Source organism: Oryctolagus cuniculus, chromosome 13 (assembly GCF_964237555.1).
Source record: "Oryctolagus cuniculus chromosome 13, mOryCun1.1, whole genome shotgun sequence".
Lineage (NCBI taxonomy): Eukaryota > Metazoa > Chordata > Mammalia > Lagomorpha > Leporidae > Oryctolagus > Oryctolagus cuniculus.
The window spans coordinates 22757037-22781989 of NC_091444.1; the positions used below are offsets into that span (position 1 = coordinate 22757037).

Consider the following 24953-nt stretch of genomic DNA (forward strand, 5'->3'; position numbering starts at 1 on the left):
GACAAATTGAATGAGTGTTGGGTGTGCTGAGGGTGAGCGCAGCAGGAAAGAAAACCCGAGGCAGTTTGCACGGCATGAGCTCAGCAAGGCCAGCAGGTGGAGCCATTGCTGCACCAGGATGCTCAGGCCAATTGTGGGACCGTTTTATTTTCCAAAAGCAAGGGGGTCTTCAAGGCAAGCTGTCCCCCCATCACGGAACGTTCACCGCACCCCACTCCCAGCACACACAGCCCCCTCCCTCCCAAAGCTGTGTGTGCCAACAGACAGGCTAACGCGCTATACACGTTGCCAAGCCTGACGCTGCTTTCTCTCTCCTCCCAGGTTTCCCACGAGTGGACATCCGTACCCCGTACCCACTCCTTCTCCCCAACTCCCCCATCTGGTCAGACCCTTATACAACCACTCTCATTGCCAGATGTGCAGAGAGATGGCGGCCAAGCAGACCTCCTCTGATTTCCACCCCCGCCCCCCAACTCTAAAGCGGCCGACCCAGTCCAGGCTCTCCGCCTCTTGCTTGGGCCTCCCCTGAGTTACACAAGTTGGAGGAAAGTAAGAGAGAAGTGGGGTGGGGATTGCTCAGGGGAAAGGCAGGAATGGAAAAAATGACTTTCTCTCGGGCTCCATGGGCCTCAGCCACTGGTGACCCACGTGGGAGTGTTCCCCCAGCCACCCCCACTTCCCAGGGCCCCGGGGTGGGGGTGGGGGGACATCTGGAAGCTATGGCAGAGGACAGGGGTTTGCAGATTTTCTTTTGTACTTGACTGCTGTCAATTGCAAGGGTGCAAACCTCTGCCACAGGTCCTCAGCACCCCGCTTGGTGCCCGTGCCCGTGCCCATGCGGGCTGAGAGGGGTCAGTCTCTCCAGGGTCCAGCCCCTCCCCACCTCATCACAGCCCAGCCCAGTGGGGTGTCATGGGGAGGCCACTGGGACAGAGCCACAGAACAGGATGGTGGTCCGGGATTGCTTTAATTACAGTATTTACACACACTGATTTTTATTCAGAAAAAAAAAATCCACCCAATCCTCTCATTTCTGGAAAGTTCTATTTCCAGCCGTCATTGAAACCAGGATCCCTGCTCACCCCTCTGGAAAAATGACAGCGACAACATGGAACAGGGCCACCCGCAGAGGAGGCAGTGTGGGAGGGGCCCACTGGGGTGTCCTGGGGCTCTGACCACGCAGGTGCAGGGCAGTGAAGGAGTGTGGGAGGGGAGGAGACGGAAAGGAATCTGCTGGGGGACTGAGGCCACAGCTCAACCCAGGAGTCAGGGAGGGAGGAGGAAGCCGTGGAGGCCAGAGTGGGAGGCCGGGGCCTGGCTTCGGAGCTCAGCGATTCCCCAGAGAAGCCAGGTCCAGAAGCTCGGCTCAAGGACCGGCTCCCAGGGTCCAGTCCACTCAGAACCAGGAGGAAAAGGAGCAAAGGAGAGTGTCTGGGGGCCCCGGCAAGGCCAGGACGGAGCCGTTTGACCCCATTCCCGACTGCAGCCAGAAGACAGGGCAGGCCTCCGAGCACAGATAGGGGGTGCACCAGGGCCCTGCAGGGGCCTGGAGAGCAAGCCCCGAGCTGGTGACTCAGCCCACAGTGTCTTTAGAAGAGGGATACAGGGAGTGGTTTAAGACAACACGTTTTTTGCTGGCTATACTGTGACAAGGGAGCAGCTGCAAAGGGTGGCTCTGGTTTCCCTAGAGGAGAGAAAGAAACTATGAGGAAGAAACAGTAAAATTCCAAGCCTCCTGGGAGGCAGTTAATAACCTAGAAAAGTCCCTCCTTTGCCCTGGGGGTTCCTGCAGTGAGGCAGAGGAGGAGGGGAGGAAGAAGGCATCCAAGTGGGAAGCCTCCCCCAGGGCTCCTCTGCCTGTGGAAGTGGGCTTCTCCCCATCACACCCTGACCCACACAAGCCAAGGGCCGCTGTGTAGAGGGCAGGGGTGCACCTGCCTCTCCCTGGGTGGAGGGCCCAGGCACAAACCGCCAAGGTGTGCACCCTGGGAAAGGGAAGGCGGCAAGGTGGGGGCCGCCGCCCGCACAGAGGCAGACACCACCCCGCCCCCCCCCGCCCTCCCCCCCCCCCCCCGGACGCATCACAGTTCGGTGTCAGCCACCACGTGTTGTCTTGCGGAATGGCCGTTTCTGGAGGTGGCCTGGCCGGTGCCGTTCTGAGCCCCTTGCTTCACACCGGCCTTTCCCTGAGCCTCGGGGGAGGCCCCAGGTCCTGAGCTATAGCCCTGGCCTCCACCGTTCTCCGTGGAATAAGGGTCTTCGCCCTAGACAGTGTATAAATAAAGGAGCATTATCTGGTAAGCAGGGGTGCAGGCACCGGGTAGAGGGGGCAGGGGTGCGGCTGCATGTGCAGACTCCTTTCCTTCTGAAGAGCAGTCAGGGTTCCAGCTCCTAGGGGAGAGAGGACAGAGAGAGGCACCACTCCGTGCCACCAGAGCTCAGAGACCAAGTCCTATAAGAAAACGGGCAGTCCCGACGGAGGACTAGCCTCCCCAGAGTGGGGGCCAGGTCAAGCCTCACCCTGTCCTCCCTCGCCCAGAACACTCCTAGGGTCAATTTTCCGTCCATCTGCCCCCTTCTCCTCCCCCACTTCCTGGGCCCCGGCCCCAGCACTGACCAGCCGCTCTCCAGTGGGGCTCCAGCTGCGACGGTTCATGAGGAAATAGCCAGTAGTGCCCAGGATGGCCAGGAGGACCCCCGAGGTGACCAGCGCGATCAAGGTCTTCCGGGAGTAGCTCTGGTGGCTTGCCACATCTTGCTCGGTGAAATCCCGGATCCCCAGCTTGTACAGGAGACACAGAAAAGGCTGCTGTCACTCATGGAAAGTGGGTTCTAGAAGAGGAGCCCAGCCCACTCGTGACCCCTGTGTGTGACTCCACAGTGGACAGGCCCAAGAGGACAAAGTCCTCAGGGATCTCTGAAACAAGACTCAAGATGGGCATCTCTTAATTATGCCATCCCATAAACTCTCTGGTACAAGCACAGGTGAAGACTTGCAGAGGAGGATGGAGAGGTGGGGGAGATGGGGGTAGAGATGGCAATTACTCCTCTCCTACACCATGGACCCACAGTTCCTCTGAAAGCCATAACTTCAGGGAACTTACCTTTCTCAGGTCGGACTGGTGCTTTTTCATAAACTGGAACATGCTGGAAAGTTCTAGAATTAAAAATAGGGCTGCTAAGTCTGGAAGCCAGATAAGCTCATCCTGCTCTACCTCCCCACACTGTTCTAGAAGATGCCGTGATGGCCAGAGTGGTTTATCTCTGGAGGGCCTCTCCCAGCATCACCCAAGCCCTGCTCCCCCGCACCTGCAGCCTCTGATCTGCACCCAGAGTGTGCGGCCATCACCTGGCTGGTCCCCCAGACAGGTGTGCCCCTTACCTGTTCTGTTGGCCAAGACCAGCAGCAGGCACTGAGCCCTAACCTCAGACTGGGCGAGAAGCAGGGAGCACACCCTGGCCCCAGCCTCCGAGTCAGCCTGCTCCTTCCCACACAGTACTTGGGTCAGTTCCTCCCCTTTGTCCTTCTTAAAGTCCTCCTGGGAAGAGAGAGAGAGAGAAATGGAGAGCAGGAGATGAAATTACGAGTATGCCCTAATTCTCATGAAAGCTACTGCCCGCTTTGCAAGAGGGTCGCTTCTTCCTAAAACTTCAACTGGAAAACAAAAATCAAAACACTGCCATTTGTCTTTTGTATAGTGACACCTGAAAAGCAAAAACCTCAGATGGGGCCCAGCACCGAAACCTATGTCAGAGTCAGAGAATAAACTCGGGAAACATCACCTACGAGCACAGCACGTGTGTCAAGGTCACAACCAGGGCGGGGAGGAACCAGGAGCACATTTGTGACCCTATGTTCAAAGGGTCCTCGGGGACTTCCTCCCTCTGACATCCACGGGGGTGTCCCAAAGAGCACTGCTGCACTGTAGCGGTGTGCTGTCTTGGTTTTGTCTGCCATCCCCCTTTCCATCAAAAGCAGGGAACCGAGTTTCAGGGCAGTCCACAGGGCTGTCTCCTGTTGCTGACTGGTCCTCCGCACCAGGGATGCAGACCCAGAAGACAAATGCTCACGGTTCTACAACAAGGGAGTCCCGGGAAAGGCGGTACACTGGGAGCACTGGCTGTGCCCTTGAAAACCCTGTCCCCCACTTCCCCGTATTTATTCCAGCAGCTTCCAATCAAAGCGGCCTCCCCTGCACAGGAAAGGAACCGAAACGAAGGCTTTTTCCCCTGGCCGGATGGCAGGCAGCAGAAGAGGAAATGCCTGAACAGCTCTGACAGTTTTCCTGTTCGGGGAAAACTGCTGGGGCGTGTGACAGGCATGGGACTTGGGCCTCGGTGAGGGAGAAAGCTTCCTGTTTGTGGGCAGGCCCGTGGCAAGGCCAGAGGGTCCTCCCAGTTGGCATGGAGCCTGGGTATTTTCCTACTGCTGTGACCTAAGGCAGGAAAACCTAGGCTCCTTTGCTCCGGCACAAGGCGAGGTCAAGATTGGCCTCGGGCCCCAGCTGGAATTTGAGGGAGTTGAGGGAAAATAACTGGGCTTGGCTGAGGCCAGAAAAGCAGGAGCAGCCAGCCAAGCTGCAGGTCACAGAGACGTGAGGCCAGCAGGAGCCTCCAGCCTCGCCCCTGCTCAAGGGCCAAGGTCACGGAGACAGGGCTGCCTCTGCAGGTGCCCCAGGAGGTCACTCTGCTTCTGCGCTAGTCTGGCTCTTTGAAAGGGCGTTTGCCACCTGGACCCCACCCTGGGTATGATCAGCAGTCTCTCCCCCGAGACCAGTTCTTCCCCCAGAGTGCCATGTTCTCCCTGGCACCAGGCCATGCTGATCATGACTCAGGTGCAGGTTTAAGTGCTGCACAGGCCTCTGAGACGGGTGCCATCATTGTCTTTGTTTTGTAGACGAAGCAACAGGGGCACAAGATAAGGAAGCGGCCACAGAGCTGTGGACATGCTAAGGGCCACACGCAGTGCAGCACCCGAAGTGCTGTGGACACACAAAGGAGCACAAGGCCGCAGCTGCCTTGGATTTGCAGGAACACCTGGAAGTTGGCCTTGAAGGACATCGAACAGGTGCAGGAGACACTGGTGGGGCTGCTGGTGCATGGCAGCGTGGCCTTGCCACCCTGTTACAAGGAGATGGGACACACTGGCCCTGGCACTCTCTGTCCTTTCAAGACTCAACCTGAATGCCACTTCCTCAGGGAAGCCCGCCCTGTCTTCAGCCACACTGGGCATCACTCTGCTGTGTACTAAACTCTTTGCAGGTCAGGCGACCAGCTGGAGCATCAGGTTCCCCAGTGGTGACTAAAGGGAGAGGCGAAGAAAGGCGCCCAAGACGGTGTTGGCAATCTAGTGGGTCCTAGGTCACAGACGGCTCTTACTATCATTGTTAATAACAGCAGCACCTTATGCCCTACATCATTGGGAATCCACGTTTCAATCCTATTTTGTCTTACTGTTATTGCCATTTCTCTCTGATCAGACTGGAATGTTTTTCAGTGTATGGGGTAGGGTGGCAGGGGTGGGGTGGGCCTTATATAATTTTGAACTCAGACTGCACTAACGATAGCACCACACCAACAAAAGAACTCAGGAGACTGCTGTTAAACCTCATGTCCCCACTGAGTGGCCCCCACGCAGGGTCCCTCCAGCCCTGGCTTGGTTTCTTGGACTAAGTTCAAGGAAACAGCAGCAGCCTGGCTCCCACCTTGGAATCTAAGAGCACCAGTGAATTGTGTTTGGGCCCAGAGAGGAGCAGGTGGATCCTGAACAAAGCACAATGCTCCTCCGGATGCTAGAAATAAACATCCTCCCCCACGAGAGGCTGCGGGGCGAACACCACGGGCGAGTGGGCAGGAGGAAGCCACAGCCTCACTGTGTAGGGAGAGTCGGCTTCACCAGCCCCTCACCACGTCTGCACACACGTGTTACTTTGCAAAAGCAATAAAAACACCTGGTCTCTCTGCATTGACACCCTCAAACTGTAGACTTCTTAACATGTCAAAGCAGCACAGCGAACACCGGGATGGGGAGGGGTGGCAAGCGGGCACTACTCCCAGCGGCCTTTATGCTATTTCTAGGCTCCCTCCTCTCCTCTGCCTCCAATCCCTTTTAAAAATAATGCTATCCACTTTGGTGTGAGCCTCACCATGTAGGTGAAAAACCCTATTTTCCCCTAGGGACTGGAGTAATTAAGGAACGTGTTACAAGTCAAGCAAACAAGTAGACAGCTAACCAAGGCCAAGAAGTTAGACTGTCTCCAGATCTCAGGTTCTTTCCGTAGGCGCGTGGCTGGAAGAAGGCCTTCATCTCTAACTGATGGTTTCTGCATGGAAATTGATCTTCAGTGTCTGGGCAGAGGGCAAGGGCTGTGATCTGTGCTGCCGGCGGCCTGCTTCAGCTGAGAGCAATACAACAGCATCACAGAGTCTACACAAACGCCGCATATAAACAGATGTGACCAAAGAAACAAAACTCTAAAAACCAAACCGGTGGGCAAAGGGCTAGAATAGATATTTCTCTATAGAAGATTCACAAAGGGGCCAGTGTTGTGGTTTAGCGGGTTAAGCTGCTGCCTGCAATGCTGGCAACCCATATGGGCGCTGGTTCAAGTCCTGGCTGCTCCACTTCTGATCCAGCTCCCTGCTCAGGCACCTGAAAAGGCAGTGAAAGATGGCCCAGGTGCTTGGGGCCCCTGCACTCAAAGGGGAGACCCGGATGGAGTTCCAGGGTCCTGGCTTTGGCCTAGTTCACATAAGCCCTGGCCACTCTGGCCATGTGGGAAGTGAATCAGCAGATGAAAGATCTCTCTCTCTCTCTCTCTCTCTCTCACTGTGCCTTTCAAATAAATAAATGATTTTTTTTAAATAAGGAAACACTGGGGCCGGCGCTGTGGCACAGCAGGTAAAGCCACTGCCTGCAGTGCCGGCATCGCATATGGGCATCGGTTCAAGTCCCAGCTGCTCAACTTCTGATCCAGCTTTCTGCTGTGGCCTGGGAAAGCAGTGGAAGATGGCCCAAGTCCTTGGACCCCCATAGCCATGTGGGAGACCCGGAAGAAGCTCCAGGCTTCGGATCAGCACAGCTCCAGCCGTTGTGGGAGTGAATCAGCGGATGGAAGACCTCTCTCTCTCTCTCTCTTTCTGCATCTCCTTTCTCTGTGTAACTCTGACTTTCAAATAAATAAATAAATAAGGAGAGATACAAATTGCCAATAAGCAGAGGAAAATGTGCTCAGATCACTATCATTAGGGACATATGGACAGAAATCACAGAGATACCACCTCATACCCACGAAGGTAGACACTTTAAAAAAAATTCAGAAAGTAACAAGTTGACAAGGATGTAGAGAAACTGGAATCCTTGTGCACTGTTGGTGGGAATGTAAATGGTGCAGTCACTATGGAGAACAGTATGATGGTTCCCCCAAAATTCCAACACAGAATTGCCATACGTGACCCAGCACTTCCACTTCTGGACACGCACCCAAGAGATCTGAAATCAGGGTGTCTCAGAGATATTTGTACACTCAACGTTTACAGTAGCATCATCCACAAAAGCCAAAATATGGAAGAAACCCAAGTGTTCATCAACAGATAGTGAGAACAAAAACGAGGGAAAGAAGCATACGTGCAATGGAAGATGATTCCGCCCTGAAAGGAAGGGGAGTCAGACACACGCTGTGACCCGCGTGAACCCTACTATGCTAGGTGATGTAAGCCAGTCTCAAAAGGACACACGCTGGGATTCCACTCACAGGAGCAGTCAGGGTAGCCAAATTCATAGAGACCGACAGCCGAATCATGGCTGCGAGGGCCTGAGGAGGTGGGCAGTGGGCAGTTTAACAGGCACAGCTTCCGGTTTAGGAAGACGCAAAGCAGGAGCTTGGTGGCACAGCAGTGCGAACGCACTCAGCATTGCTCACTGTCCACGTACTGACGGTGAGGGTGGTCGATTTTGCTTTATACTTGTTTCACCACAATTGAAAAACATTTGGTTGGATTTCTCTGGGCAAATGGGTGTAGCACAAGAAATGAAAGGAATTGCATATCTTGGAAACGATTTGGGGACTCACAATTAGCATAACTAAATTAACCTGACATGGGAGCAGAGAGGACAAGTCACAAGTAGGGAAGAGGCCTCGTGGCACCACGGTAGCACGTCTGACTCCAGAACTGCAAATGAGGGTGCAGAGGTGTGACTGGGGCGCTTAAGTAGAACGCGGTGTCGCCTTCCGTTCCCCTGGCTGCTGAGTGCTGGAGGCTGCGATGGAATTGTTTGCAGGATGCACACACGGGAGGCAGACCTAAATAATCCCACAGCGAGAGCCGGTATATTGGTTCTCACCGCGTCCCAGTACAGAACGGGTGTCTGGATGCGTGCTTACTTCTGTTATGGGCACACCCTAGATGCAGGCGTGTGCCGACAACACGTGATAGCCAAGGAAGTGATGCTAGGAGACACCAGATCCTTCATGCTCCCCAGCAGGTGTGGGAAGGGCCCGAGCCTGCCTCCCTCAGAACCAGCACCTCAAGGCCCTCTGCCACCAAGAGCATGAATGCACCCTAAGGAAAGGCGGCACGGCTCTCACAGCCTTTGGAGAAGACGGACTGGGAGAGCAGGACCCGAGGGAACGGAAGCAGGGGCAGGACTGCGAGCGGTGGGTGCAAATGACGGAACAGGGATTTCTGGCGGCAGGAAGACTGTCTTAGGGAGTCGTAGGAGGCGCTGCTGCTTGGGGTCTGGGATAGTGGAGCTCTCAGCAAGAAAGGAATCTGCAGCCAAACCACCCTGAACATGCCCGATCTCGTCTGATCTCGGAAGTTGAGCAGGGTCAGGCCTGGTTAGTACTTGAATGGGAGAAAGGGGACGACAGTGGTGACAAGCACGGGGGAAGAAGAGAAGGGCCGGGGCAGTGCAGAAGCCTCTGAGCATGTAATGCGGGGGCCACTGTGCTCTTCCACAAGTGGATTCCGATGCACGCCAGTCTCAGAGGAACAGCAGAGACCTCAACTGGAGCACAAAGCTGGCTATGCAGCAGAAACAAGACCACCGCAGAGTGAGAGGCCCGAGGTCTGCAGCACGTGTCTTGTACCTTGCCCCTAGTTAACGTGAACTTGGAAGAGCAGCACACACACAGAACGCCCTGCAGCTAGCTCTACGTTCTAAAAAGAACATTCTAGAACGTTCTACATTCTAGAAAGAATTAGCATTTTGGCACAGCCCTGTGTGATACCCAGGAAAATAAATGCTCAGCCAAGATAACAAAAAAAAAAAAAAAAAAAAAGATGGCCATGGCCATTTTTCTTTGGTTACAATTAGCAAGGGACCTGACACTTTTTTCCTAATGAGCAGAGTTGAAAAATCACATGCGAAACACACTGTGCGTTACCAGTACATTGCATGTTCACGTCTTGCTATTTTGCAAACTGTATCTAGTTACTGCATTATGCAAACTCCCATCTTCTCAATTTCTGTTGTTTTTAAATATCCTAAGTTACATTGTTCTCTTAGGTGTAATTTTAAAAGATCTGGCACTCGGGGATCCAATGGGATGACTGGAGGAAAGGCATCTGAAGTCGGACTGAGCAAGGTACACAGTGAGGGCCTTCCACAGGCTGCAGTCTCTCCAGGTCAGGCAGCAGCCACGTCACGTGTGTCTCCCTCAGTGCATCGCCAGTTTGAGGAAATACTTCCTTCTATAGGTAAATACGGCTCTTCCCTTCAGCCCATCCTTTTGGCACAGTCTTGTTCCTGTCAGGACCTCGGATTTACTGAAACCAAGCAAGGGGGCCTGCTATCGCCACTAAAATCTAACGGCCTGCTGTAAGCATTCTTGCCAGTGCGATCAGACTTGAAGCTGAGACCCACAGCCACTAAAACCGGCAGAGAACGGCAGTAAGGAAGAGGTCGCACGGTCACTTACCTTAAAAAAGAAAAAGAATGAGCTAAGGAGCTCCTGTAATAAACACGCAATCTCAAGAACGTCGCCAAACCCAAGACAGCTGTTGAAAACTCCATCAACTTTCCAATATAGCAGCAACGATCAATTAGCATATATTATGAAAAAAATTTAGGTTACAGCTAACCTTAATAAAGCCAGCAAAGCTATAGAAAAAGACATCTCTTTTTTTGACAGGCAGAATGGACAGTGAGAGAGAGAGACAGAGAGAAAGGTCTTCCTTTTTGCCGTTGGTTCACCCTCCAATGGCCGCCGCGGCCGGCTTCTGCTGTGGCTGGTGTACCGCGCTGATCCGAAGCCAGGAACCAGGTACTTATCCTGGTCTCCCATGCGGGTGCAGGGTCCAAGCACTTGGGCCATCCTCCACTGCACTCCCTGGCCACAGCAGAGAGCTGGCCTGGAAGAGGGGCAACCGGGACAGAATCCGGCGCCCAGACCAGGGCTAGAACCTGGTGTGCTGGCACCGCAGGCGGAGGATTAGCCTATTGAGCCGAGGCGCCGGCCAGAAAAAGACATTTTTTTTTATAAAAGGTGCTAAGAGGTACAAAACCAAGCAATTTTAGAGCAGTTTCAATGAAAATTTGAATTTTTTTTTCTTTTGCATCTTGACAGATGTCTTTGAACATTTTCTAGAGAGATGAAGAAAACTATACTTTTTGTAATATAATGAGGAAAGACTTGCCTGGCTAGATATTAAAAGTACAAAGTTTTTAAATTTAAAATAAGCAAAAGTGTGCACAAACTAAAATATATCTGAAGAATATGGCCTGGGACATACATAAAAATCAATCACTGTTAAGGAAAATGTTTACATGGAAAATACAGCATTAGTGCAAATACATTCTATATGGATTAAAGGTTTATCTGCAAATAACAACCAACAAACCAATATTTGAGGTGGCTACTTCATATCTGGAAATGGGAAGGATTGTTTTACACATAAAAGCAAACTTAAATGACAATATCAAGTAGCAACGAAATGTAATTAAAATTGCGTTTGCCTTTTTTGTCCACCAGATGGGGCCTCTTACTCCGTAAACTCCAAGCTCACTGTTAGAATGCAGCTTGGCCCCCAGCAAAAGGCAGCCCCACACTGCAAGGCTGAAGGATGTTCAGAAGGGGTTGCGGGAGGGGAACAGAGGAAGCAATGGGGTGGGGGTGGGGGTGGGGGTTCACTTACACAGCTGGAGGTCTCGTTCAGCTCCAGGCAGATGCCCTGAGTCAATCTCACTTCTCGGATTCCCGAGCATCTGATTTCTCCCTGTATTACAACAAAAACAAAAACCAAAGTAAAGGCGCTCATACCATTGTCCAGCATTTTCCCCGACCCCCTTTTGAGTCTGAAGTCTGACAGGCACTCCCTCCAGAGGTTTTAGGGAAAAGGAAATTCAGAATCTATGAGAGGACTAGAGCTTGTTCACACAGGCTGACCGTTCCTAATCTGAAAATCCAAAACTCTAAATTGCTCCATAACAAAAACTTTGAGTCCCTACATGATACCACAAATGGAGAAGCTGACATTATGAGACTTTGCTTCCTGTACAAAGTTAGTAAAAACACTGTACAAAATTCCCTTTGGCTATGTGCGTAAGGTGCATATGCAACATGAATGAATTAGACTCTGGTTCCTTTCCCAAGATATCTCATTATGTATACACAAATATTCCAAAATTTTTTTTTTAAATTCTGAAATCTGAAAACTGGTTGGAAGCATCTTGGATAAGGGACGGTGCCCACCAGTGGGTGTTCTGACCTCCCTCTCCCACCTCCCTCCCTCACCCCTCCAGGCAATCAGACCTTCTTTCCCTCCTCACTAGTCTGGGCTTGCAGGCAAACAGCTATTTGCCATCCTGGTAAACACTGGCTTAGCAAGGGCAGAAAAGGGGGGGGGGACTCTTTTCCCAGGAGGCTGTCCCCCCCCCCCCCCCCGCCCAGTTCAGCACACTTGTAGGAAGGCCATAGGGCACAGAGGTGACAGCCAGCGTGGCTAGGCAGATCCTGGTGACTACTATTTTTCCCCATAGCCCCCAGGTCTCTCCAAATCCCTGTTCTGGCTTGTGTGAAAACAGAAACCAGGCAGGCCCCTCGTGCCTGTCCTTAGCCTCCACGCCCTCATATTTTCTGCCCTTCCTGCCAAAAGCTGTTGAGAACCAGAGGCCCTGGAGCCGAGAAGGGCAGGCTGAGCTCACCATCGCTGTTCTGCCTGGTTCTGACCATTGCTGGTGACCTCCTCGCTGCCTCTAGCCGTGCCCAACCACCAACCTATCGAACAGAGGACATATTATTTGTCCTGAGCACCTTGGGTGAAGCAACACCATTCATTGGAAGATGATTTCCAAATATTCCCAAAGGAGAATGCTGCCCTGGTCAAAGCCATGGCAATAGGTACTAGAAAGAACCACAGAACAGAGGGATCCCTGGAAATCTGCTTCACTCCCTACTCCCTAAAAACGCAGAGCCCAAAGCACAGATCATCCCTTCTTCCCCTCCCCCACCGCCAGTGACCCTTACCCGGCATGTTTCCGCCCTGATGCCCACATGACCCAAAATCCCATTGGCTGGGATGAGGAGAGGTGGAGGGGAGGGGAGAGCTCACTTGCAGACAGATGAAGTGAGGGGGGCAGTTTGCCATTTGGGGCCCAACTCACCCACCTTGGCGGTACCTGGAGTAGAAGCAGATGACATATAGAATGTAGTGGGAGATATCTCGGGACTGGTGCTATTGAGTGTGTGATTAGAAATACTTCCAGGTGATGTGCTGGGCTCCAAGGTTGTCTCTGCAGTGGAAAAGTTGGCCAAGGTGGTGATGGGCACTGTCACAGCTAGGGAGGTCTGTGGCTGTACAGAAGCGTTTGTGGTTCCAGGGCTTGGGGTGGTCCCAGGGGAAGAGGTCAAGTTGACTCTAGTCTCTGAAATAGACCAAAATCACAGGTCTGAGTGTACACATATGCACACATACCCACTCATCCATCTGTCTATCTCAGTTCATGACATAGGCTTGAGATTTGATGCGCAACTGGGAGTTTGGGGCGGTAGCCACGATTTCATGTCCAAACCCTGACCAAGCTCATTTCCAGTCAGCTAGAAATCATAGCAATAATCTATAATGCATTAGAGTTGTCCTCAGGATTCTGAAACTGAACCAGATGCTAGTCCACCCTAAACAGACACCAAAGACCCCTAATACGAACCTGTATCCAGCTTCGTTCATTGAAAAGAGATCAGAGACCTGTGTGGAGCCCTCATCTGATCTTTAAATAGTCATCAAACTGAATTCAGCATGAAAGAAAGTAGGGGTACAGGACGCATTTCTGGTCAGGATCGGCTGCCAAGGCATTAGCCTGAGAAAGTTGCCACTATAGGAAAAATTATCTAGAACCTATTCAAGTTGCTCTAAGCATGATGCTCAAGGCATTAAAGCGAGGGGTGTGGTATGCAAGCATCGTAGATGCTTCACCCGAGTGCTGGTAGCATCGCTCCAGGGCCTGGACAAGCACCCTTCTTACCTGAGATGGTTGTTGTGGTCCCATTGAAGCCCTGAGAGGTAAGGCTGGGGCTGGTGCTTCCAGTGGTACTTGGTGTTTTGGATTCCTGGCTGGATACACTTGTAGTAAGAGCTGAAATTTTTCCCGGGATAGTTGGCTCCGGGATAATACTAGTCGAGTTGTCTGTATTTGTGAACCCAGAGGCTGTAGGAAAATAAAGAGGCAAACTCAGAACTTAACCTCCCTGGAACGTGCCCCTGGATCAACTTCTCGACGTAGGTAGGATCCACCTGGAACATCCCTGCTGCCCCTGGCAATGTGGCAGCACCAGGAATAGCCTGCTGGGCAGTGGATTCATTTGCAACTACCAGGTGTGTGTCCTAAGAAAAGAGGGAAGGAAAAGTGTACACACACCCAAGCGTCCACTGCAGAATCAGTTACAGGAGGGAAAAGTTGAATGCAACCAAATAAACAACAGTAGGGCACGGGGTAGCTGCACTTAATATACCATCATCCTCGTGTGATCGTCGACAAAGTCACAACAATTACAGGGAAACTGTAGCAACACAGAACTACAAGGCAACGTTCATGTTTAGTAAAATACTGAAATACAAAATTACACCTGCATAAACACGGCAGTGATCTAAAACGGGAGGGACGGCATTTTCTCTCTCTGGGTCACTCTCCATCCAGTATGTGAACTCTCAAATGGTAACTAGACTCGCACCACGTCCATGCAATCCCCTTCGAACTCCTCCATCCACTCCCAGCTCCTCTCTTTCCTCCCCTCATGGCCTCCCAACCCACTCCCCTTTCCTTCTGTTGGAGAACAAAGCTGCAGCAGGCAACCCCCAGATTTCCTTTCAGAAGCTCTGAGCTGGGAATCCAGCTGACGGACCAGAGAACACAGCCCTGGCTTCTCACCATAGCTCTGCCAACAACTAACTATGATTTCATGTATGTGTCTGTCTGTCTGTCTTAGACCACCTCTCAAGTGAGGATCTTTTCTGTCTACCTTACATGGGTTATTGGGAGAATCAACGTGATAACAAACACTAAATTACTATGGTATAATGCTCCTGGACCTAGCTCTTTGGGTGTGTTCTTTTCCCCTTCTTCTAAACATTCTGGGGCGCTCAGTGAGCATTCTTAGACTCAGTAGGGAGAAGCTTGGGCCTGCAACCTGACCCCCAGAGGGCCCACACCCTGCCCTACTACCTTCAGCACAACCCACCACATACCCTCTCCACCAGATCATATACAGGGGGCTGAAAGTTCTAGAACTTCTTGCCCTTTAAAAGGCTCTTTGCTGACAGCCAGGATCTGTGTGGGCCTTGTGAACCAGTCCACCCTCCTGCGGGTGAACTGCAGCAGCAGTGGCGGTCACGAGGAGTGAGAGCTGAAGTCTATGGCGGCGGCGGGGGAGGGGGCGTCCCAAGCCTGCACACAAGATCCGCAGAGCGGGGGCCACAGCACAGGCCGGGAGAAGGGACCAGGGGCCGTCTCCTCCTGCTCAGCCACACTGCGGCACTGAATGCCAGGGGTGACTGAAACCCAGCCTTCCCGATGGCCAGCAGGTGAGAGGACAGGGGCCACGTCGTTTCTGATTTATAACTTTGAAGACCTGAGATGCAGAGTGTGCGTGAGCTTCTGCGGCACTCTGGCCTTGGGCCCTGTAAATGCTTTGGACGGACCTGGCACCTGAGTTTGCACCCGAGGCTCCCCAGCTATCCTGGAGCTCCTCCCCCAGGGTTCCTGATTGAGATGGGGTGTTGTGGGTGTGTCTTTTAAGGTAGAAGGACACCTCTTATTTCCCTAAGCATTAAAAAGGCAGCCAGACGTCTAGCTTCAAGGCAAGTAACCTGAGGCCAAGGAGGCTTGCCATAAACAGGACAAGGGCCTCAGTCTCCCACTTCCGCCTCCCTGCCCAGCCATCTGCAGTTAGATGGATATAGTGATGGTACCTGCAGCAGGAGAACAGGAAAAAACACTAATATGATCTGTAGCTTACAGATGAAGAATCCGGACCACCAAGGCGGTGGCCACGAGGGAAGACCATGGCTCACGTGGGCAAAGGGTGCGGGGATGCAGAGGTGTGGCTCATTCTGGAGTAGATGCAGTAATGGTGCCGGAAGGGGTCTAAACTGCCAAGAATGTGGGTGCATCTGTGGAGAGAACAGGACGGGTTCCTGTCTGGCACAGATGGGAGGTGGGTTGATCAAAGTAAAACAGGTATGGAAGCCCGGCCAGGCTTCTTCCCCCTTTAGCTAGGACCCCTTGCCCAATCGCACGCTAAAGCGTGAATTCAGTACAGGGAGTAGGTGGCAGTAATACTCAGACAGTGAACGGATGCATCACCCCCTGGAGGCGCCACTCCAGACACTCCTGGAATCCCCACTTTGACACCCCTCTTCCTGCCCACCTCCTCCCTCCTCTCCCCTACACAACAGTTCCTGGGAATCCCATCTGGTCCGTCCTGGCCCAGCCCTCTTCTCTCTCCAAAGGAAGCTGGGCCTGGCTGCGGTGATGTCATGCTTCTGAACCCCGCCCCCGAGGGGCCTCCTTTGCCCAGACAAACACTCTTGAACTCTTCCAGATGGGAGGAGAGACCTGCTGCTCGTCCTGAGCACGAGGTGCCTGCTCCAGCAGAGTGAAGCAATTCTGAGCCCCGGGGACCGGCTCCCAGCTGAAAGCAGCCTCCTCCCACCACGCCTGCGCCAAGCCCCGAGGACCAGGGTGGTGGGATCTGTCTGCAGGTTCACAATGCCGAGCACGGGGTAGGCAGAGAAACCTGTGAGACATTAGAGAAACAAGGCAGAGAGGGAGGCCTGAAGGGCAAAGCTGGGCCCTCGGATGAGCTGAATGACAGCCAGGGGACGCCTTGGCCAGGCGTCTGCGAGCCAGCCCCTGGGACAGCGCTGGGGCCACCAGCAAGTGAGCCTCCTGGTTTCACGGTCTCTCGGGCTCCGCTGGTACTTGTTAGAACGACATTATAAGAGTCGAGACTGATTAAGGATCTTTTGATGCTATTTTCCCAGCCACACCCCTGACTTGCTCTATGTGTGTTTGTAACCCCTAACTTTGGGGGAACAGCATCAGCTCACCAGCCAGTGTGGGCCTCAGATCCCAGGAGGCAATGATGGCACCTGCACCCCGCTCCAGTCTAGACAGGGAGAGCAGCCCTGTCCAGAACCCAGCAGAGCACTCAGACGATGCAAAGTTGCGTGAAAGGTTGTGTTCTTCTCGGTCCATCCTCATTACCTGATTTCCTTAGGACACTATTAGACTCATCACCCTATTCGATCTCAATCCATGAATATGGAGAAAGGAGAGGAGGATTCTAAGAAGCCCAGCAGAGCTGGCTCTCCACACCTGCAGGTTCTGTGTCATGGTTTCAACCAACCCAGATGGAAAATACCTGGGGAAAAGTCGCATCTGTGCTGGACTTGGTTTCTTGTCACTATTCCTTAAGCAATACCATTAGCAAGTATTTACATGGCAGTTACACTGTCTTGGGTGCTACAGGTCTTCTAGAGATGATTTAAAGTACCCATAGATGGCAGGATGTGTGTAGATCCCATGCAAACACTACAGTGTTTCACAGAAGGGATTTGAGCACCCAGGGAGTTTCGCATCCACAAGGAGTCCGGGGACCAATCCTCCAGGGATGCCAAGGGACAACTGTAGGTGTCACAAAATGCATGTAGCAAAAGTCACCATGGAACTCACAGGGACCTGGTCAGAGACAATTATCCTCGTGTTACCCACAATTCTAATGAGTTTGCTGATCTCATACCCAAACCAAAGCTGAACATTAGGAAGGGACTATTAGAAGCAAATAACAGGAAAAACAGCACGTAAAAGTTGAGGAACAGAAATAAAATGAAAACCAGACGCAGGTAGCACAGCCCACGTGGTCTGGAAGCGCTCATGGTGGGAGCGAGTAGATACAGCAGCTCAGTAAGCGTCAGTGACGTCACTGAGTCTCCGCACAGCCACATCATTTTCACAAGCATCTGAGGCACGGAGGGTAAACTCATTTTTCTTTACTGGAAGGGAGCAGAGGCATATGCAATACCTTCTGAAAATATTCCTCCTACAATTAGCAAATTCAAGACTGTTTTGTCTTTAAAGTGGCTTTGGGATCCTCTGAGGTCCACCCGTGAGGTAAATGACCAAATTCCTGCACTGGGACTTCCTGTGCGTGGTCTTGCCTTTCATGGACTTCTCCCAAGTGTTAGTCTTTTATCGGTGCTGCTTCCTCCCCGCCTCCCCTTCCTGGCCCGTCCTTTCCCCCCAAGAGGGGGACCTTGGGTGTCTTAGCCCAAGAAGTCACAGCACGGGCAGGAGTGCACCCTGAGGAGACACTGCAAGCCAGAGAGAACACTGCAGGCGGACGACCCCAGCACTGCTCCGCCCTGTTCCAGCTGCACGGGCTTAGGAAGCTACTCTAATGCTTCAACCTTTCCTGTCAAAAGGGGATCAAAGTGCCCTACTCCCGGATGTTTGGAGGGACAGAGCAGCTAAGGAGTGGGAAGCAGTTGGCCTGTGTGGTACAAGCCCAAGAACCAGTGGCTATCTTTACCTCGGGGGCCCCTTCCTCCTGCCTCTCCCAGAGCCTGAGACGCTTATCTGTGTCACCCATCTGGCCCCAAATCACAAAGGCTGCTTCCTCAGGATAGGTCTAACGGTCACCACAGTTGGATGACACAGGTCTTGGTGTGGAACCACTGTCATAGCCGGGTACTCACGGCGCTTAGTTCAGGATGAGCAGGAGAACTGAAGGGTGGCCTGGGCAGGGCACGCACACACCAACACCCCTGTGCACCGCGGGCTGCTTCTGAGTCTGTTTGAAGAGGGCATTTGCTAGGCTGAGGATGCTCCTGCCAGGATACAGAGAGCTGTAGCAGCCCCGTCCCACTGCTGCCCGCCCAGTGTCATTTCATCTGGATGGGGGTTGTCAAGTCATGGCCCTCTGTATGGCCGGTGAGCCAGGCACGGCTTTTACATTTTTTTCCACACGTGTCCTCAGCAAGGCGGGCATTTAGCCCAACCCTTAAAACACCACCCAGGACTCCTGCACCCATATCAGAGTGTCGGGGTTCAAGTCCAAACTCCACTCCTCTTCCCAGCTTCCTCCTTTTTTTTTTTTTTTTTTTTTTTGACAGGCAGAGTGGACAGTGAGAGAGAGAGACAGAGAGAAAGGTCTTCCTTTGCCGTTGGTTCACCCTCCAATGGCCGCCGCGGCCGGCGCGCTGCGGCCGGCGCACCGCGCTGATCCGATGGCAGGAGCCAGGAGCCAGGTGCTTTTCCTGGTCTCCCATGGGGTGCAGGGCCCAAGCACCTGGGCCATCCTCCACTGCACTCCCTGGCCACAGCAGAGGGCTGGCTTGGAAGAGGGACAACCGGGACAGAATCCGGCGCCCCGACCGGGACTAGAACCCGGTGTGCCGGCGCCGCTAGGCGGAGGATTAGCCTAGTGAGCCGCGGCGCCGGCCCAGCTTCCTCCTAATGTGCACCCCGGGAGGCAGCAGGTGACGGCTCCAGTGGTTGGTCCTTGCCACCTGCGTGGAGGACCTAGATCAAATCCCGGGCTCCTGGCTTCAGCTTGGCCGAGTCCCAGCTGTTGCAGTCATTTGGGGACTAAACCAGAGGATGAAAGATCTCTGTCTGCAAGTATCTGTTTCTCTCTGTATCTCTCTGCCCTTCAAATAAAATGAAAAAGAAAGTAAATAAACAAATTTTTAGAAGTGTCCTAAGAAAACAATAAAAGAGAATTTGCAGCCGAAAATAATTATGACCCCCATAGCCTAATGCTTAAGCATTCAGGCCTTTACAGAAAATGTTTGCTAACCCTTGATCTGGAGGAAAAGGTGAGGAGGGAGCACGGACCACTTCCTTCAAGGCTCCTCCACCTGTGTAAGCATTCTGACTTTCCTTAAGAACTGGGGCTCAGCCGCTCTTACTCAGTTCCGTAGAGAGGAGGACTAAGAGCGGTGTCCTCCCCCCATCTGACGCTGGTGTCATTGTAATGTCAGCAGCCCCAAGGAGTTTGTAATCTGGTGGGGCTGGATGGAAAGGTGTTCAGGGGCGGCAGTGGAGAAGCAAATTAAATCTGTGCCAGTCCAAAGAGCAGAACAGAGAGGCAGTGATTAGAAGTTACAGAAGGCTAATCTCACTGCAACACAAAGAGAAAACCAAAGGGCGCAGTTACTTTTAAAAACGGCATGAGCTAGGAATCCCATGCTTCCTGTAAGCTCACAAGGAACATCCTTGCAGGGGCCCCTGCCAAGCCTGGGGCTCCCTGAGTTCCAACAAAGGACGGGCCCCAGGCTGAGGTGAGACAGGAGCGCTCCCAGGAACCTGAGCTTTCCCCTTTATCTTTAAATAGCTTGTCTTGACCTCACCCACTCTCCCGGGAGCCCCAAGACCCTGAGACTTCCCAGGGCACAGGGTGGGCCCCTGTGTGCCAGTGGCCTCATTCTCTTCGTGAGTTCATTCCTTTAGCTTCCCTCAAAAACCCACCACCCCGAGCCTAGTGTGTGTAGCTAATTTATACTAAAGGTTTGAGAACACAGGGTAAGATCAGAGGCAGTGGCCTAACCTTGGAGGAGCAGCCATGACTGTACTGATGAGCCCTGTTGCAAAGACATTTGTCCCTTGGAACCTCCCACCTCCTGCCCACCCCTCCCCTATCCCCCACCCCCACCCACCCACCGGGGCTCTGCCTTCTGCCCTAAGGCTCAGCAAATCAGTCCCTGGGGCTGCCCTTGCACACCCAGGGTTAGTCCAGGGGTTGAGGCTCTTTCCCTAAAGGTCCCGGATGGCAGTTCCTTAAACAGTGGGACCAGCTGCCCAGAGATGCCACTCCCCTAAGACTGATCAGCTTTCAGTTAACTTTTTTCAGGACCAGGAAGGTGCAGACTTCCCAGTGAAGCCAAAAGGCCTCCTCTCTGCCTGGGCGGGGAGGTGAGTCCTGCCTGGAGGGCTCCCGGTGGAGGTGCTGGGATGTGCACCCAACAGGCACCCCTGTTCATCACATCTCTACGCTCCCCAGGGCATCCTCTCCTCTCTCTCCCTCTCTCTCCTTCTCTCTCCTTCTCTCTCCTTTGCACAAAGTTGGGGACCTTGGGACCAAGAATTGTAGATGATGTGTTTTCATTTCTCAGCCGAGGAGGGAAGAGAATGTTCTCATCAGAGAAGTCAAAGCCCAGAAAAATAAGGATTATTCTGTCCTGGCGACAGCCCGCTTTTTCTTTCAAAGGGTGGAGTTTGGTTCCTTTTCCATGCCTTTGCGTTTGCAGCTCTCCACGCTGTGAGCCGTTTACTGAGATCAACCAAAGTCAAGGAGAGAGGGAGGCCCATGTGTGCAGAGGCTGGAGCCGAGAGCGGCCGGCCCGCCAGGAAGCCCAGACCCTTCAGCCAGGGGTCTAAAGGAAATCGGTCCCAGAGCCTAAGGAGCGGACTTTGTTCCTCCTTTCTGCTTGTTTTTGCAGGACTCTGCCCCTGAGTTTATCTGCTGCAGTTTGGCACTTCTAGCCCGGAGCTTTGGAGACAAAGCGAAGGAAGGAGGTGAGGACAGGCTCACGGCAGGCCTGGGGGTGGAGCCACAGGGACAAGGGAAAGAGGCCCCAGGCCCCACTGCTGTTTGCAGAGACTGTGCCAGCTGGGATGGCCCTACAAGGGGGGAGCACTGGGGGCCGACCACTGAATTAGTCAGAGGTCCCCAAGGCTGCTCCTCCTCGGTCGCCATGTGGCTGAAATTCAAAGGGTGGAGTCCTCTCCCCTCTGGAAAATATCTGATAAAATTCTTTTCCCTTTTCTTTTTCCCCTCTTAAGAGTAGCCCCAGACAGGATATGGGTGTGGGGTCAGCAGGCTCGAAGGACCCAAAGGAAGAAGAGGAATGTGACTGAGCAGGACTGGGGCTTGTTGTTAGGGGCAGGGGAGGGACAGGCCTGGGGCAGGGGGTGGAGGAAGCACACCCGTGTGGCAGCGCTGCTGTTGACCCCCGGCTTCCGTCCTGACTCCAGACTGTGATGTGCCCCAACCCCAACCAACAAGGAGAGCCCACTCTGCTGTGCTAACGTCCATGCCAACTTCTCACATGGACAGAAAACGTTTTCCCAAGATGCACTCTTCGTCAAAGTAAGTGACAAGACAAGCACAGGACCTGCCCCCCCCACCTTGCCCTACACATTGCACAGTGAGAACAACACAGAATTGTTTGTAACGGCCCATGGATAGCATGTCAATGTATAGTCATCTCCTCTCATCCCACAGTGTATCCCAGGGCAGAAAAATGATTCCTCAGTACTAACAAACACAGCGACACAGAAAGCCTAGAAAGGTCTTATGGAAGGCATGGAGCTCCAATAGGCCCAAGCGGTCCAACAAGGCCGGGGAGAGGGACAGGGACCCATGCTCTGCACCCCCCCCCCCCAATCGGAGAATTGCAGCCAGGACTATACTAAGGAGCCAGTTACAAAGAGTTACAAAGACATTCCTCCCCGGGACCTCCTCTCCACCCCTCCCCCCAGTCCCCAACACAAGGCTCAGCGAGTCAGTCCCTGGGGCTACCCTCGCACACCCAGAGACTGTCGAGGGTTCTAGTCTCTCTAGAACCGGCATTTCCCAGCCTATCTGCCCCAGGTTTCGTGCGGGTTGCTTTGTTTCCCTCTCTGCACCTCTGTAGGCCAAGGTGATACAGACACTGGCCAGCTGAGCAGACCAGAAACACGGGGTGGAGGCCTTGCTCGGCCCAGCACTGGTCATCACAGTTGTGCAACAGTGGAGAGCAAGGCATCTGATCAGAATTACAGCCCCTAGCCCACTCGCCCCTGTGGTGAGGGCAAGGTGAACACCCATTGGAGAATTTCACAACCTCAACAACAGCTTTTCTCTTGCCCTACAGGCATATCCAGAGCTGCTGAACAGGTCAACCAAGAACGAAACGGCTTCCTCCAGCGTGCAGCCAGCTCTCTGTGACTCGGGGGAACCAAGGGAGTCTGCGGAGAAGACAGGAGACAAAGAGGCCCGGTGGGCTGGCCATGGTGGGTGGCCTTTAGGATGCAGCAGACTCTGAGCGGGAACCGGGAGCAAACCCCTGAGCACCAGGGAGGGCGATGTCTAAGTGCAGTGAGATGAGATGGAGGTCGCTGCCCCAGCGAGGCGTACATGGCGATGTCCATTTTTTCTCTTTCTGCGTAAGCGGGAGCAGGAGAGTTGAGGTAAGGTGCAGTGGGCAGGGTCCAGGCCTGTCCACCCGAGCGCCAGAACGTGGAGGGGGCAGGGGCAGGGCGCTCCGAACGCAGCAAGTGTGGGTTTGTGATGAGCGAAGGAAGGCGGGTGCAGGACCTCCACTCAGTGCACCCCAGGCCGTGTCTGGAAGGGGAATTCTCGCCCAGCTTCCCACTCTCCAACCTGAGGATGTTTTGTTTCCATGGACTGTTCTCATTCCAAACGCCCCTGCTCACCTCCCGGGCGTTTCTCCCGGGCGTGGGATCCAGAGCCTCCTCGCCCGCCCCTACTTGGCTTCCCTCGCTTTCCTTACTGCCCACGTCTGTCCGCAGGGCGGTGGGCGCCGGCGCCCTTGCCCGCACGTCGCTCGGGCCGCTGCTTTCTGAACCAACCACAGCCGCAAAACTCTCCTGCTCCTCTCTCCGGGACCTCCCGGCTCTGGCTCCAGCTGTGCGCTCCGCACCTCTGGCACCGCGAAGAGACACGGGCATCCCCAAAGCGCTTTCTGTCGCTCCCTAGGCGGAGAGCTGCGGTGGCCGGCTCCCACCTGGGCGCCTTCGCGCTCCCGGCGCGGGGCCTGCCCGGCCCTCCCGCCCCCGCCGACTTCCAGGTGAGGCGCTGCTCCCGCAGGGGACCGCCGCGGGCGGCAGCGAGCGGGGGCGGCCCAGGGGTCCCTTCGCTCCCTCCGCCCGAGCGTCGACCCTGTACCCCGCGCCCTCCTCGCTCGGCGCCGCGCAGCCGGGCGGGCCGCGGCTACTCACGCAGCAGACTCAGCAGGCAGAGCGCGGTCCAGCCCCCCGGCATCCCGGGCCCCGCGCGCGCGCCCTTGCGGACCAGCATCCTTCCCGCGCCGCTCGCGAAGAGGTGCAGAGTGGAAGACGCGGCTCGGCCGGCGGCCCGGACGCGCTCCTCCCGCCCCCTCGGCCCGGGAGGGGGTGGGGGATTCGCGCCTCTCTCCCCTCCTCCCTCGTTAGTCTTGGCCCGGCCGGCCCCTCGCCTTGAGTTTCCCAAAGGCGGAGGACGCTGGGAGGGAGGCTGGAGTTGCCGCCGCCCGTCGAGGCCAAAAGAGGTGGAGGTTTGCACGGCCCCAGCTCTCTGCGGAGGCTCGGGTCCTACCTCTCTGTGCGCCACTTCCACTCAACTTTTAACCCCTTGGTGTCAGCCCTGCCGGTGGGCACGGCATGGGGCGAGTGTCCACGGAGGGTTTTTCCTTTCCTCGAGTTTTTGTTTCTTTTTATTTGAGGTTTTAGCTGATAACCCGGCAGAGGAACCCACTGCGAGGACCGAGCTGACAAGCGTGAGCACTGTGTTCAGCACTGGGTCAAAGCTACACCTGACGGCTGCGACACCCGCACTCAGGGTCATGGTGGACGTGGTGCGGCCTGCGAGGCATAGCGCCTGCGCGGGACCCACAAAGGACCAACGTGGTCGAGTGTGGCGTCCAGTGTGTCCTAGTGCACTTTGCCTGGCACTGTTTTCCAGGACCTGTGTGAGTTGCAGGGAGCTTTTCCTGCACAAGTTGGAGATCTGATAGTCACCATCCTGGGACAAAGGACTGCCCCAGGCCTGGTTTGCCTTCTTCCCAGTCATTCTCTCTCCAACCCTCCATTTAAGCCTCTAGGGGCTTCACCTTGCTCTCCCATCAAATAAACCATTTCCTGCGACCCCACCCTCCACAACCTGATACATCCGCAAATGCCTGTGTTTCCCCAGCCATGCCTGAGGTTGGTGAACCCCACTGCACTGTGGACTCTGAGCTGGGCAGCCAGGCTCAGCACAGACTGGGAGCTGCAAACTACAGGAGAGGAGAGCCAGGCCAGGCAGTCGATGGCAGAGGATTCGAGAAGAGAAGATGCTTTGAGAGGCTGGCTGGAAATACAGGGCTGTGCGCACTGAGTCTTGTCTTTTCCAGGAGTCTGGGCCGCACAAGTCTGGGGGCGGGGATGGGGAGGTGTGTGGAGGGAATGATGAGCAGACCAGCACCTTGGGGTCCTTTCTGATTTACTGCCTGCAGATCCCGGCATTAGGAAAGTCGGTTTCTCTTTCTGATCTATCTCAGACCTATGTCAGTTTGAGTTGCACAGAGAAGGGAATCCGAGTCTAAAACCAAAACCAAATTCTCCCTATGGTGACCCTGTTGCCAAAGGATCCTTTAGACAGGGAACAAAGCGTTTCATCCACGATAAAAGCAAAGGCTTAATGCGCAACTTTGATTGAACATAATGGCATAGTATGGATTTGTTTCAAAGTGCAAATGACAATTCAGATCTG

General features: G+C 54.0%; 1 protein-coding gene and 2 long non-coding RNA genes across 4 annotated transcripts; 2 read left to right on the forward strand and 1 right to left on the reverse strand.

Annotated features, from left to right (window-relative positions):
* Window positions 1–948: 948 nt before the first annotated feature.
* CD34 (CD34 molecule) lies at window positions 949–23748 on the reverse strand. Of its 2 annotated transcripts, none has more exons than XM_008268471.4 (8): window positions 23444–23748; window positions 13466–13648; window positions 12612–12868; window positions 11140–11220; window positions 3383–3539; window positions 3105–3157; window positions 2618–2782; window positions 949–2264 (listed from the first exon to the last, which is right to left on the reverse strand). In XM_008268471.4, the coding sequence occupies exons 1-8, from the start codon at window positions 23520–23522 to the stop codon at window positions 2082–2084; spliced, it is 1158 nt and encodes a 385-aa protein (XP_008266693.2). In that variant the 5' UTR covers window positions 23523–23748; the 3' UTR covers window positions 949–2081. The 2 variants fall into 2 exon arrangements, with proteins under 2 accessions (XP_008266693.2, XP_008266694.2); XM_008268472.4 differs by having other exon boundaries at window positions 949–2391; window positions 23444–23747.
* On the forward strand, window positions 20774–22499 carry LOC108178216 (uncharacterized). Its single transcript, XR_001794925.3, has 3 exons — window positions 20774–21016; window positions 21476–21590; window positions 22357–22499. It is a non-coding gene; the product is annotated as an uncharacterized lncRNA (long non-coding RNA).
* Window positions 22975–24361, forward strand: LOC138844938 (uncharacterized). Its single transcript, XR_011381416.1, has 2 exons — window positions 22975–23292; window positions 23926–24361. It is a non-coding gene; the product is annotated as an uncharacterized lncRNA (long non-coding RNA).
* The last annotated feature ends 592 nt before the right edge of the window (window positions 24362–24953 follow it).